At 32.3% G+C, this 13,576-nt stretch overlaps 1 protein-coding gene and 1 pseudogene across 1 annotated transcript in view; both read left to right on the forward strand.

Moving 5' to 3' along the window:
• OTOGL (otogelin like) overlaps nt 1–13,576 on the forward strand; it is a 133,378-nt gene that overhangs the window by 98,737 nt on the left and 21,065 nt on the right. Inside the window, exons 38-46 of the mRNA XM_023520405.1 lie at nt 677–854; nt 1,126–1,268; nt 1,519–1,542; nt 1,635–1,727; nt 3,690–3,879; nt 6,354–6,568; nt 10,107–10,248; nt 11,794–11,979; nt 13,351–13,563. Coding sequence (XP_023376173.1) covers nt 677–854; nt 1,126–1,268; nt 1,519–1,542; nt 1,635–1,727; nt 3,690–3,879; nt 6,354–6,568; nt 10,107–10,248; nt 11,794–11,979; nt 13,351–13,563 — 1,384 coding nt within the window. The remainder of the gene's footprint in view (nt 1–676; nt 855–1,125; nt 1,269–1,518; nt 1,543–1,634; nt 1,728–3,689; nt 3,880–6,353; nt 6,569–10,106; nt 10,249–11,793; nt 11,980–13,350; nt 13,564–13,576) is intronic.
• On the forward strand, nt 9,797–9,914 carry LOC111730221 (annotated as a pseudogene).

Below are 13,576 nucleotides of genomic sequence, written 5' to 3' on the forward strand. Positions count from 1 at the left end.
TGTAATTTTTTAAAACTGACTTTAACAGAAGTTATAATCATATATTAGCTTTACACAGCATAATATGACAGGTTGATTGGCACTGTATAAGTCTGCTTGCAGAACACTAACCTAGACAATTTAGGACAAGACTTTAATTTGCTCAGACATCTGAGTATATGGACAATTCTGAAATCTAAATGAAGTCCATACTGAGTGTTTTAGAAACATTATATCAACAAAAAATTGTAGTGAAATTTTAATTGTTTATCTTTCAAAAGCTTTCATATCTAGGAAATATACACTATAGGCAATGTGAATAGGAAATTCGAAAAATATATCCATGCAATGGAATATTGCTTAGCAATAAAAAAAGAATGAAATCTCACCATTTGCAAGAACATGGATAGACCTAGAGGGTGTTATTCTATAAGTGAAATAAGTCATACAGAGAAAGACAAATGCCATATGATTTTACTTATGTGTGAAATCTAAAAAGGAACAAATAAATAAATAAACAAAACAAAACAGAAATAGACCCATAGATACAGAAAACAGGCTGATGGTAGCCTAAGAGGAGGCAGTTGGGGATGGGTGGAAAAATGAATTGAAAACATTAGTTGAAAATGGTAAAAAACAAAAACAAACAAACAAAAAACCTCACCAGGTTTTTTTTATTTTTTATTTTTATTAACAGCCTCAACAATTTGATCCTGTTTATAATTGTAGCCAATACATATGTCTTAATATGGAATGGAAGTTGTACAACTGGTCTCTGAATTGCCCAAAGGACTTGGAAATGCCTGACTGTGGTTTCCGAGGAAGGCCTGTTCAAGTGAACAGAGATATCTGCTGCCCTGAGTGGGAATGTCCTTGTAGGTTTGCCTTTATTACTTGGCAATCAATTTTTAATCAGGGGGAAATTGTTATTTTTTTTTGAACCAATCATCTCATCAAACCAAATTTATTGTTGAGCTGTCTTCATTCGATTTATGATTTTGGTTCCTGGTATGTAACTTTTAGAGTTGCCTCTTGTCAAACATAATATTAATTTAAGAGATTTTTATTAAAGGAGTAATTATTACTACAAATACAAATAATTAGTTCATAGACTAACTCCACTCTCCAACTGCAACATTTTTTTAGGTCGATGTTCCATGTTGTCAGAACTGAGCATTATTACATTCGATGGAAACAATGCAGCACTATATAGTATGGCTTCTTATATTTTAGTAAGAATTCCTGGGGAAATTATAGTTGCTCATATTGAAAAATGTTCCATGAATCAGGTAGGTCATAATGCATTCTTTTGTTATTTCTTCCTAAATCTATAGCTGAATGAAGTACACTACAACTTTAGGTATTCTCAGAGTAAGAAAGGATTCAAAAACTCATTGAGATTTATCTTCTGGTACTAAAACAAAAAAATGTTTCATGTGAATATATTTAGAGGTATGTGACATTAATCTAAATAATGTTTTTAAAAGTTAAGTAGTACTTTTCTTTTAAAGTGACTTTTCTTTATACTTTTTTTTTCAGAATGGAAACTCATTTAAAAAGCTAGTGAGTATTTGCAAAGTACTTAGTAACTTCCTTGTTTATTGCTAAAATTCTGTTAAACTCCATAAAGTTTTATTTTTTCTTTTCAAATCAAGGCTTCCTCTGAAAGAATCTCTGGACTTTGTTTTAAGAAGTTAAATTTGACAACATCTATACATAAAATACTTGTCAATCGGGTAGCAAGAAAGGTAAACATACAATGTTAAAAAATATACTATTAGATGAAATTAGGAAATTAAACACAGTTCCAAAAAGAGGGGAAATTAAACATATCAGTGGAGTTGCATTGCTATTACGTCTAACCATTCTTTTTATGGACAATCTAAAAATGTTTCTCAATATTATATTTCTCCTATAATGTGTCGGCTGTTGCAAATATTTCTTCCCTTGTGAGGTTATCTGAAACAGCTATGTTAAATATGCTAAAGGCTTCTTGGATAAGGTGAATAGCCAAGCTTCTTAGTGTCAGAGTTAATGTTAGTGTTTCAAAGTAGACAAAATGAAAATGATATGAAAAAGAGGGATCATAAAACTGAAAAGAGTAGTTGCCACAGATAGCAGAATGAAGATCACCAAAAGAAGAACAGATGAAAGTGGTTTTGCAATTTTGATGCCATTAATTTTTTTCAATGAATAAATGATAACTAAAGTAAGAATAAATGAAGAAATATTTAACTTTATTAAAATAAACAGAAGAATAGCAATGCATTATAAAAAAGTTAGAAGGGAACAATTTAATTTTACAGGAAAAACCTTTATCTCAAGGACTATAGGAGTGAGTTATAAGCTGAATGGTTCACTCAGATTGAAATGGTTCTCTCAAAAATATAAGAAAATAATCTGTACACATTTTGCTCGAAATGGCTGAGATGTTATATGCTTTCTGGAAATAATTTCATTAGCGCAGGTCCATAGATTCCAGGCTAGAAACAATATTAAAATAGGCCTAAAATATACTAAAGTGTAAGAAAATTTAATTTTAAGTAAAACAAAATAATGAATGAGGTACTTTTTTGCATGTAACATTTGTATATACCATCGATTCTGATGAGGTTGATGTAGTAACAGGAAGTGTGTGGGAAATAAACTGCATTTGGGCAAAAGAGTTTATTTTTGACATCAGCTGGACTTGTTGTCACTGATCATGTATTCAGTTAAAAACTAACCAATGTCATTTAATTTAAAAAAAGAAAAAAACTAATTAATTTAAAAAATCATTTAGTGAGAGTTTATATAATAAAATGACACAGATCCTGATCTCAAGTAACTTGTAGTTCTGTGGGGGGTGCATAAATGTAATTATCTGCCAATTAGAAATCAGCAGGAAGTATAGTGATAGAGTTATGACCAAGATATCACAGAAACAAAAAGAAGGGTCATTTAGTGCAGTTTATAGGAGGTCAAATAAGTATTTTTGGAAGAGGTAACACCTAAAATAAATCTTAAAAAATGAGTAGAAATTAAGCAGACAAGTGGAAGGATGTCATAGCCTAAGGGTGGCAGTATGAGGAAGATATAAAGATGAGAAATTGAATGGTTGGTCAGGTATAACTTTGACAAATTTACTGCTGGTTACGGCTCATGGTTCTATGTCATTGCCATTATTCAAAGTATAATCCTTAGACTGCCTACATTTGTATTACCAAGAGTAAATGCTAAAAATACAGACTCTGGAATCCCATGCAAACCTAAGAAGTAGAATACCTGGGAATTCTAATTTTTACCAATGTTGACAGATGACTATTATGAACATTATAATTAAACACTGATTAGAAGAGCAAAGAAAGAACCCAGATTAAAGAAAACATCCTAAAAGTAACTTTATTATCTTAAATTCATATTAGTAGGTAATGGTGTAATCAACATATATTGAGGGAAACAGAAAAAAGTTATGTTTTGGAGAAAATAAAGGGCAATGAGGTTAAAACAAATACTGAATATAGCAAGATACAGTAAAAGAACAATAAAGGAACTTGGAAGTTATGGGAAGCTGTGGCAGCAGCAGAGATATATTTTTAAAAACTTAAAAAATAGTTTATATTAAATCAGAAGAAACAGAATAATCTGAATTTTCCTAATTTTAATAAGTGAATATTTAAAAATAAACATTTTTCTAACATTATGTTATGAAATGCATTATGTAATTTTAGGTGGAAGTGGATTCTATGGTTGTGCCTTTACCCTTTTCAAATCGAGAACTGTTCATAGAGGATTCTGGTAATATGTACATGATTACTACTCCCGCTGGACTAATCGTAAAGTGGGCTCATCTTACAGGAATCTTAGACATTCATTTTGGTTCTCAATTTAACTTGTCATCCTCCACAGAAGGACTTTGTGGTGAGCATTGCTCTTCAAGTCTCAATTTCTTACTTTTTTTTTTCCTGTTCATATTATACTGTTTTGGCCCCTGTTGCCACAATTTTCTGATTTGAGATGTGATGTTAACTTTCAGTTCCCCATGTGAATACTGAAGGAAGTAATGGTTTTCACTAAGTGGGCTAAGAAGCAAGAAATAATTGCTTCAATTATTCAATGTGGGTATTTTATGGAACTATATACTTACCACTATTACTACAATATTGTTTATTTTTTTATTAGCTCATCTTTATTAAGCATTAATGAAATGTCAGGAATTATTTTATATACTTTAGCTCATTTAATTCTAATAGTAGACCTAACAAGCAGGCACTAGTATTAATTTATAAGTGATAAAAATGAGGCATAAAAAGGTTAAAGGCTTAAATAACTTTTGTTTATTCCTTATTTTTTAAAAGTTTGAAATTGGGGAAAACTCAGTTGTTTAAGTCATCTTGAAAGTTATCTAGAGTTATCCCCTTTACATCTCTGTGTTCAACATCAGTTTTCCCATCTTTAAATGGGAATAATAATATCTACCTCAAGATCGTTGTTAAAATTGTATGTGAAAGTTATTGTTAAAACACAACACATTGCTTAATATACATGGTCAACAAATATTAGTACAAATAGTGAGATTTATTTTAATCTCATTAAATACTAATTGAATAAAAGTTTTTGAATTATCTTCTAAATGTCTGACACTATATGAAACACCTATATTTCTTCTTTAAAAATGTAAAAGCATTAGTGTAAAAATTGGCTAAAATGGTCTACTACCTATTTCCTTGCCTATTTAGAGTATTTTACACATAGCATAAACTTCTATGGTGACTAAAAGTTATCAGTTTGGAAATAGTTGTTATTGAGTATATAGAATTGATTATAAAATCAACTAAATAGTAATTATGAGTAATGACTCAGAGACTTTGAGAATGCATATTGTCTACTATGATTTGTCACTTCCATATGCTATGATTTCTGTTTGTTTCATGTTTGTTTGTTCTTTTCTCCTTCTTTACTGTCTGCTCATGCTTTTATAGAGATTGAGACTATGCTAAATAGATTCTTAACTAATTATTGTGGAGAAGGGGCTGAGTCATGTTTTTGCTAACCAAGGCTCACACTAGAAATTCATGACCTCCACAATGGGAGAGCAGTGGTTTGTTAAAGGGAAATCTGGGTGCTGTTGGGACTACTACGTTGAATGCTGACTAATAAAATTGTAGTGAACCGAGAGTGTGACCCAAATTGAACATGGACACTAGAATTGGAGGTCTATACTGACACCCTGTTTTAAATAGCATTGAAGTCTGCAGGGGTGGTGGCTGGAATTGCAGTGAAAATGTATTTTTACTATTAATTACCTTTCTCCAGAAGAGTTTAGACTTTAAAAAGTTGTAGCTGCTTTATAGTTTAGTTCACTCAAGGTTTGTTTTTTTTGTTTTTTGTTTTTTGTTTTTTTGGCATTGCATTCAGTCCCCTTGTATATTTACAAGGGTGGGGCAGATATGGAAGCAGCAACCTTTATTGATAATAATATTTTACACTTGCAAAAATATTTAACTCATATCTTTTATAGCTATGAGCCTTGAGAATCAAGAAAAATTATGTCTTAAGGTAAGGTTCCATTCAGACAAGTTATAATCAGGGTTCCAGGCCCATTTCTCTCTACTTCCCTTAGCTCTGCACTCCACTGGATGAAGGGTAAGCTCTATCTTCAGTCTGACCTATCTTAAGGAAGCTAGGCTGTAGGAGGTCAAATCATCATAGCCATCAATAGGCCATGTCATCCCAAGGAAAAGAAATTGTCTATGTTCTAGAATTCCCAGGTCAAATTCTAAGCTTGACAATGGTTGTTCTAATGTTGAACAAATCTGTGTGTCTGGTGACTACTGTGAGCTGACTCGTTTATGCTTAGCCTTATAACAGTTTGTAAGGCCAGGTGCAAGGATTACCTTTATGCCAATCAAGTGCCTCTCCTGGGGTGGTGTCGTGCTCTAGGTGTTGGGGCAGGGATAGTTCCTGAAAGAAATAATTTAATGTCTCAGGCAGGGTTTTCTTGGGGGACTGGATGCCTGAGAGGCAATCACCAAACATTTACTATTCTGGGAAATATTTGACATATTTAAGAACTAGTTATTAAATTAGGAGATAGTGGTAATAGTGAAAGAGTATAAGAACAGAATTAATCTCCTCTCTTCATCTTTGATTTTCCCATATATCTTGACTTCTAGGATCATGGTTTCTTTCTTATCTGGTTAAGTCAGTTCTACGCTATCTTATTAAAGAATATATATTTAAAAATTCATCAATGTTAAAGTCAAAGGACATAAATCTGGCACCTCATTCAGTAAATGATTTATTTTAAATCAATTACTAAGATGATTTATTTCTGTTGCCTAATTTAGTTTAAGTAAAAAAGATTTCCTTCTAAATGTCACATATCTTTCTAGGGATTTGCAATGAAGACCCGGATGATGATCTAAGGATGCAAAATGGCACAATTATTACAAATATGGAAGACATAGAATTATTTATTGAGAGCTGGGAAATTGAGAAATTATTTAAAGTGACAACAAGAAGACCTGTTAGAAATTGTACTGAGCATGATTGCAGTCACTGCATTGAGTTATTAAATAGAAAGGTTTTCATTCCATGCCATGATAAAGTAAGTTGAAAGCAACCATAAATAAGAAATGTCATGTTAAACATGTTGAGATTAAACCCAATAAATTCCTATTCTTGCTATGATATTCTTCTACAGAGAATAGTTTATCCCCAAACTTTCTGTTAGTATACTTTGGAATTCAGAATCATATGTTGTTTATAGATTTATAGAGACAGGAATGAGAATTATTTTTTTCTCCCTATGTTTTTTCAGAACTATATCTACAGCTTTCAAGAAAAATGAAATGCCATCCTATGAATAAATGCCTTTAAGAGAAATAGATCAATGTCACCTGATAACCCAGTATAGAAATCAAGAAAGTGAAGATTTAATCAATTCGCTATGATCCTGGCTTCTTAGGTGTATACTTACAATAGAACTAATCACACATTCAATTCAATTATTCTTTAATACCCTCTAATTTTCTGCATTTAGGTCACTAGTAGATATATTTTTTTCAACAGCAGAAAAGAATAGCTTTATTAGAAGGGAAAGTAAAGCAACAGTACACTTCTAGACGTGGAAGCGAGCCCGAGCAAGAATGGCTCAAAAACTCAAGAGCTCAAAGGCCACTAGTAGATATTTTAAATAATCAGTATCATTTAAAAAAATCCATTATAGAAACAAAGACCAGACAAATATAGCATTTCATGAATCATTTAATGAAAATTTAGTGATCATCTAGCACCTACTAGGCATTATGTTAAACTCCTGTGATCCGAAGATAAATAAGTCCCTCTCCTTCCCCTCGGCAGTCTAGTGGGAAGGCAAGCCTGTGAACAGATACATTGTAAGATACACTATGGAAGTGCATAGAAGCCTAGATTTGGAGAAAACTTCCCAGAGTTTTAGACGTCTGAATTATTTAGAAGAATGAGTTTGCCAGGAGAGAAGAAGGAAGAAGGAAAACCTAGGCAAATAAAACAATATATGCAAGAGCAAGTTTGGTGGGAAAACCCATTTTAGGAAAATATTGAAAGTTTAGTGCAAGACCTATGGATGGGAGGGGTCTGGGAAGAAGAGTGAGGGAATTTGTTAAAGCAGGAAGGAGCTCACTGTGAAGCACCTTCCGTACTAGACAATGAAGTGCAGAATCCATAGTTCCCAGCCTGCCCTATGACTTTCCCTGAGGGCATGAGATAAAAATGACATATTTTTCTGGAACTTCAACTTTACTCAGGAATTTGGATGCAAATAAGTTCTAAATGTTTACATTTTTAAATACGTGCACATAAAAATGGGAAAAAAAACCCAGCAAATACTTTTAAATTAATTTTGTCATTTTAATCTGTCCTTTCAAAGCATAATGAACATTGCATTTTTAGCTAGGAACTTGGAAGATTGATTAAATCAGGAAACTTTCAGCTTGACTATTAAAGGCAAAGTGAGGCAACACAGGACATCATTTAGTCTGTGATAGCCTCCCCTGTTCCCTTGTGATCCTCTCAGTGAATTTGATAACAAAAGAAAGGGAGGCTCATAATCTGGTTTTCCCACTTCTAATCTTCATCCTTATTTGCTAATAGCAACATAGCAGGCAAATGATCTTTTTAAATAGACAAGATTGTATCATTTCTCTACCTAACACCCTTCAGTGTCTTCTACTTATGCTTAGAGTACATTCCACACTTCTTAACAGAGCTTATCAGGTCCACTATGCTCTGGCCTGCCTGCTTCTCCAGCTTCCTTATACATTGCACTCTTCTTGCCTGATAAACTCCTGGCTTTCTCCTTTCAACTCTTTGAATATTCCAAGGTTTTTTTTCCTGCCAGTGGGCTTTTATGCCTGCAGAGTCTCCAGCTGGAATACTTCCCTTCTTCAATCTATTTTAGTAGGTGACTCCTCTTGATTCGCTAAAAGGTTTTCCTAAATTATGAGATTCACAAGGCAGAGAACAGATCTGTTTTATTCACCTTTATATTCCTCACGTATAATATAGTGCCTAATATGTAGTTAGGTGCTCAATAAATTATGGATGTATGCATTAATGAATGTATAAATGAAGGATACAGGAGAATCAGCTTTCATGGGTTAAGTGGAGAAAGAATAGGATTTTTTATTTTGAACAAATTAAGTCCCTTTTAAGGGACTTCAAAGCAAAAATATCCAAGAAAAAAAATTTAGAAACATAATTCTGGAGCTCAGTTGAGATAAGTCGAGGCCAGCCATCACGTTTGGGGAGTTATTAGTATATAATTTTTAAAAAATAATAATGTACAATATGCTAGAATCTGTTCTGTATGCCTTATGATTAGCTTACAGCAGTCATAAACAGTAGTAAGTTTACTTCTAACTCTATTAAACTTAGGAAGAAATCGAGGCAAAGATTTAAATAACCAATATGATGGTAGAAACTGTGAGAATGAGTGAGCCCAGAAAGATCATTTGTAGTGAGTAAGCATGACCAGTGAGGATGAGATCTAGAGAAACATTCAGAATGAGAGGCAGAAGAGCCGACAATAAACAGATTAACAGTCAATTTCAAAGTCAAAGGAGAGAGTTCTAAGAAACAGGAAGTATTCATGGCATCATGGGCCTCTGAGAGGTTGGGAAATTTTTATATCAGTGTTTCCTGGATTTGACAATTAGGAGGCCCTTAATGACCATTGCAAATATTCAGTGCAAAGTGAACTGGTTGAAAACTGAGGAAATTCAAAAAGAAGGCTAAAAAGAAAGTTAGACTCTTGATTTTTTAAAGATATGGATTTTGAAGGAAAAAAGATGGCATATGAAAAGTATTCAGTATTTTACCTGACACTTTGACCTGTGTCAGAATTTAGTATCTGAATATAGATGCTTATAGTATGTTTGCTAAATGAATGAGTAGAAAGAAAAATTGGAATAAATGTTGTTACAAGTTTTCAGGTATCTCTAGATCAAAATGAAACATAATCTATATAAAACAGTGAGTCTCTAATTAAATTGAGGTATGTCAAATTATACAAATTATTCAAGTAATGTACAATATTAATATACATTTTTTAAGAAACATTTATAACTTCATTTCATGAGCAATGCCATGTATCATTACAGTATGCTTCAGGAGCTTCCAATTTTATCTAGAATAGATCAAAGTCTTAATATATAGAAAAGTATGATATCAAAAATGGAATTTTGCTATGTCCACATATTATGTTTCTTTTCTATCTTTATATGACAGATTTATGTAGATTTATGCAGACAATATTTATCTTCTCTAAAATGTGTTTTAAAATATTGTAAATTTGGTCTATGGCCATGCTACCCTGAACAGGCTCGATCTCGTCTGATCTCGGAAGCTAAGCAGGGTCAGGCCGGTTAGTACTTAGATGGGAGACCACCTAGGAATACCAGGTGCTGTAGGTGTTTATTTAAACAAACAAACAAATAAAATATTGTAAATTCGGAGGTGAAATCTAATACTATGAAGTTTTGAAAATCTAAGGTCAAGGAAGAACCTTAAAGAATATAAACTTTCTACTCTTTGATTCTCCAAATACTTTTTGTCTAGCTTAGTGTCTTTAGAGAAATAAAACGATATAACTTATCCCACTCTAGGTTTCACCACAGAACTTTTGTGAAAAGATGTGGATCAATTATACCAATTCTTGGAACTATGAATGTGATGCGCTTTCTGCATATGTGGCTCTGTGCAACAAGTTCGACATCTGTATTCAATGGAGAACACCTGATTACTGCTGTAAGTAGTACAGTTCAAACACTATTTTTCCATCAACCAAATAACGGTCCTTTTTGTTTGCATTTGCTTCTTTCTCTTTTCCTTTTTCATCACAAAATAACTTCATATAAATAAAATGCATGTAAATCTAATCTAGAAGTTAAAGGTAAACTCTCCCACATAGGCAACATCTGTTTTCATCCTGATCTAAATGTAAAGTAGGCCTCAATTCTCCTAAAAGGAAACCTATTTATAAAATATTAGGTAGCAAAGTAGTTTGACATAAAGAGGAAACCACAGAGAATTGGAGAGGGATTTTAATTCTGTATCCTACAGCACATTTTGTTGATTCCCATTTAACCTGCCTCATTTCCTCCAGCTTGTTCTTACTCATTTATTATGTGGAAAGGATAAAGATTTTTCTGCCCCATTTTCTCCTTTCCTTACATAGTATCCAATTCCTAGCAACCAGTCTTTCCAGCTTTCTTTGCTATCTGAGTTCAATATTTTTACAGTTACATGTTTGTGTTTCCTTTTTTTTTAGATCCATTCTTTGCATATTTTTATCTATAGGACTCATGCTTTTTCATCAAGTTATGATGCTTTTCATAAAAAATGTATTAAACTTTATACCAAGTCTGGCATATTTTACATAAAATATTGTTAATTTAATTTAAGATATAACCATTAAATAGATTAAATGGTAAAAGATTTTTAAAATTAATATTACTCAAATGCTCCAAAATAAAATAAAAGTTTTCATTTTCCCCAGGGACAAAAAGTATAAATTACATAGAGAAAGAATAATACATCACAAAACACCAGTTACATGACTCCGCTTCAGAAATAAAACAGCTTCTGGTGTGCCCTTCTATCTCCTGTCTCTGCCCTCCTAGATATCATCACTATTTAATAGTTGGGTTGTTTGATTCATAGGGAATGTATAACATTACCAGTTTTATAAGATACTGTCAAATTGTTCTGAGATTTTACCAGTTTATACCCCCACCAGCTGTGAGTTTATTTTTTTTTAACAGCATCACTTTTTAAGATCACTGAAAATAAACAAGAATTTTCTAAAACATCATGTAGAAGCTGCACGGCAATGGTGGTTCCTTTTGACATTGAAGGGTTAAACTTAAAGATGCAGCATTTTTCATTTTTATGGCTTAGTTGAGTTACATATTTAAAGTGTATTTCTTTGCTTATTCTGAGTAGATTTGTATATCTTCTCACTGCAGAGAGTAGTAACTTCATATTAGTTGACTCTATATTTATGCTAACCAGATTTGGCTGCCTATTGGTCATATTTATTTGATAAAAATAAGATGAAGTTTTCTGACCATAATATAACATAATACTAACTGGACACCTGGAAAATATTGAAAAATACCCATCGATTGTTTTGTTTCTGATTTATGATAACATAATAAATGAAAAAATAAACTTTGAAGAGACTGAAATGTGAAAAATCATATTCAGAAAGAAATCTGATATTTCTTTCTTTTACTAGAATTTAATAGTTTACGTTTATCGTTAGCAAATTCTGTCCTTTATCATTCATAGCTCTGAGTTGCCCAGAGGGAAAGGATTATCAGCCCTGTGTACGACCCTGTGAAGCAAGAACATGTCTTAACAGATGGTTCTATGGACACTCTTCTTGTTTGTATTTAAGAGAAGACTGTGTGTGCAAAAATGGAACCATTCTTCACAGGCCACATTCAACACAGTGCATTCCAGAGAAAGAATGTGGTAAGCAAAGTACAAAATGACCTCTTAGGGGTCCAGCAAACAAATAAAACATTTTAGATCACGAAGAGATGTGCTGAGAAAAATTGATCAAAGGTAACCTAGATGTTGGAAAAGAAATTAGTTTGTTTATAGTTTCATTTTATTAAGATTTCAACTGAAGTTACCAAAATCAAGAGCTTTGGTGGTATGTTTAATCTCTACCTATGTCTGTAATAACTGGGAAAGAGTATGGCAGATTAAGAAGAGTGCAGGATGTGGACTGAATTCAAATTCCAATTATTTCGTGTATTAATAATTCAGTTTGAGCCTGAATTATACATCTATAAAATGAAGAAAATAATAGCTCCATCCTATAAGGTTAGTGTGGGAATGCACAAAATAATACAAAGTATTTTGCAACATTGCTTGGGAAAATAACACTCAAAAATGCCATATAGTGTTATTATCTGGAAGAAAAGATTTAATATGTCTACTTTTATTTTCAAACCATTTTATTCTAACACATTATCTCCTTGGTGGTTTCAGAAGAAAAAAGAGAAAAATTGAGAAAATTGCAGTTTTAGTAGTTCATCAGTCACAGGGCTCATCATTATAGTCAGAAGGAAAGCGGTTTAGCTAATAATTAAAGGAAAAGGCAAGTAGGAGTAAAATGCACATTTTCAGAAACAAGTTTGTATTTTCCATTGAAAAAAGTATTTGTAGAAGACTTTGAGAATATGTAGGCATGCTTACGTTTGTTTTAAGGAACCTGTCAGGTTGGTAAATAGAATAATATAAAAGTTCATTGGAGGCTGGGGATATGGTTGGTCACTACATTTATTTTTATTATTACTTAAATGAACTACTAGGGGGCTATATTTATCAATAATAAAACTAGTCAATAATAAAACTAATAGTCACTAAATAATATTTCCACATTTAGATTGGAAAGCTGAAATGTTCTGAGTTTTCATATGACAAAAGTGTTAATGTGAGGTAGGAACTACCTTGTCTTCTAATAACACTCATTTTGACAATTATTATTTTTAAACATTTAAATTTATGTTACTGAGTTTGTTCAAGCTAAATAAATTGTACTAACAAGACTTAAAATGAAAAAAAATAATTAAATTATGTTATTTATAGAAGAGGATATGCAAATTTACAGAGTTGTAGAAGGGAGATTTATTTTCTATGGGTTACATCAAAAATTTTATTAAAGAAAAATATAAGCTAGTAGCTTATGAATGAAAAGAGAAATCTGGGAAAGAATAGATATGTGACATGTTTTCTATGTCACTGGGCCAAGACACAGTCTGAAATCAAAACATCACAGCTTGATTGATTTTAGTGTCCAGATTATAAGTGATATAACATTGTCATTTTTTTAAGCATGTACTGATAGTGAAGATCAACCCCGCACTGCTGGGGAGATTTGGAATGGAGGCATTGATGAATGTGCCCTATACAAATGTTTGGAGAATGGAAGCATTATTCCTATAGAACCTGATTGTGATGAGGAGCCCTCACCAGTTTGTGAACGAGAAGCTGAAGTTGTCTTGAGTATCATTGATAAGTGGTCTTGCTGTTCAAAGGAAGTTTGTGGTATGTATTCCAG

This window comes from Pteropus vampyrus, unplaced genomic scaffold, assembly GCF_000151845.1.
Source record: "Pteropus vampyrus isolate Shadow unplaced genomic scaffold, Pvam_2.0 Scaffold9, whole genome shotgun sequence".
NCBI lineage: Eukaryota > Metazoa > Chordata > Mammalia > Chiroptera > Pteropodidae > Pteropus > Pteropus vampyrus.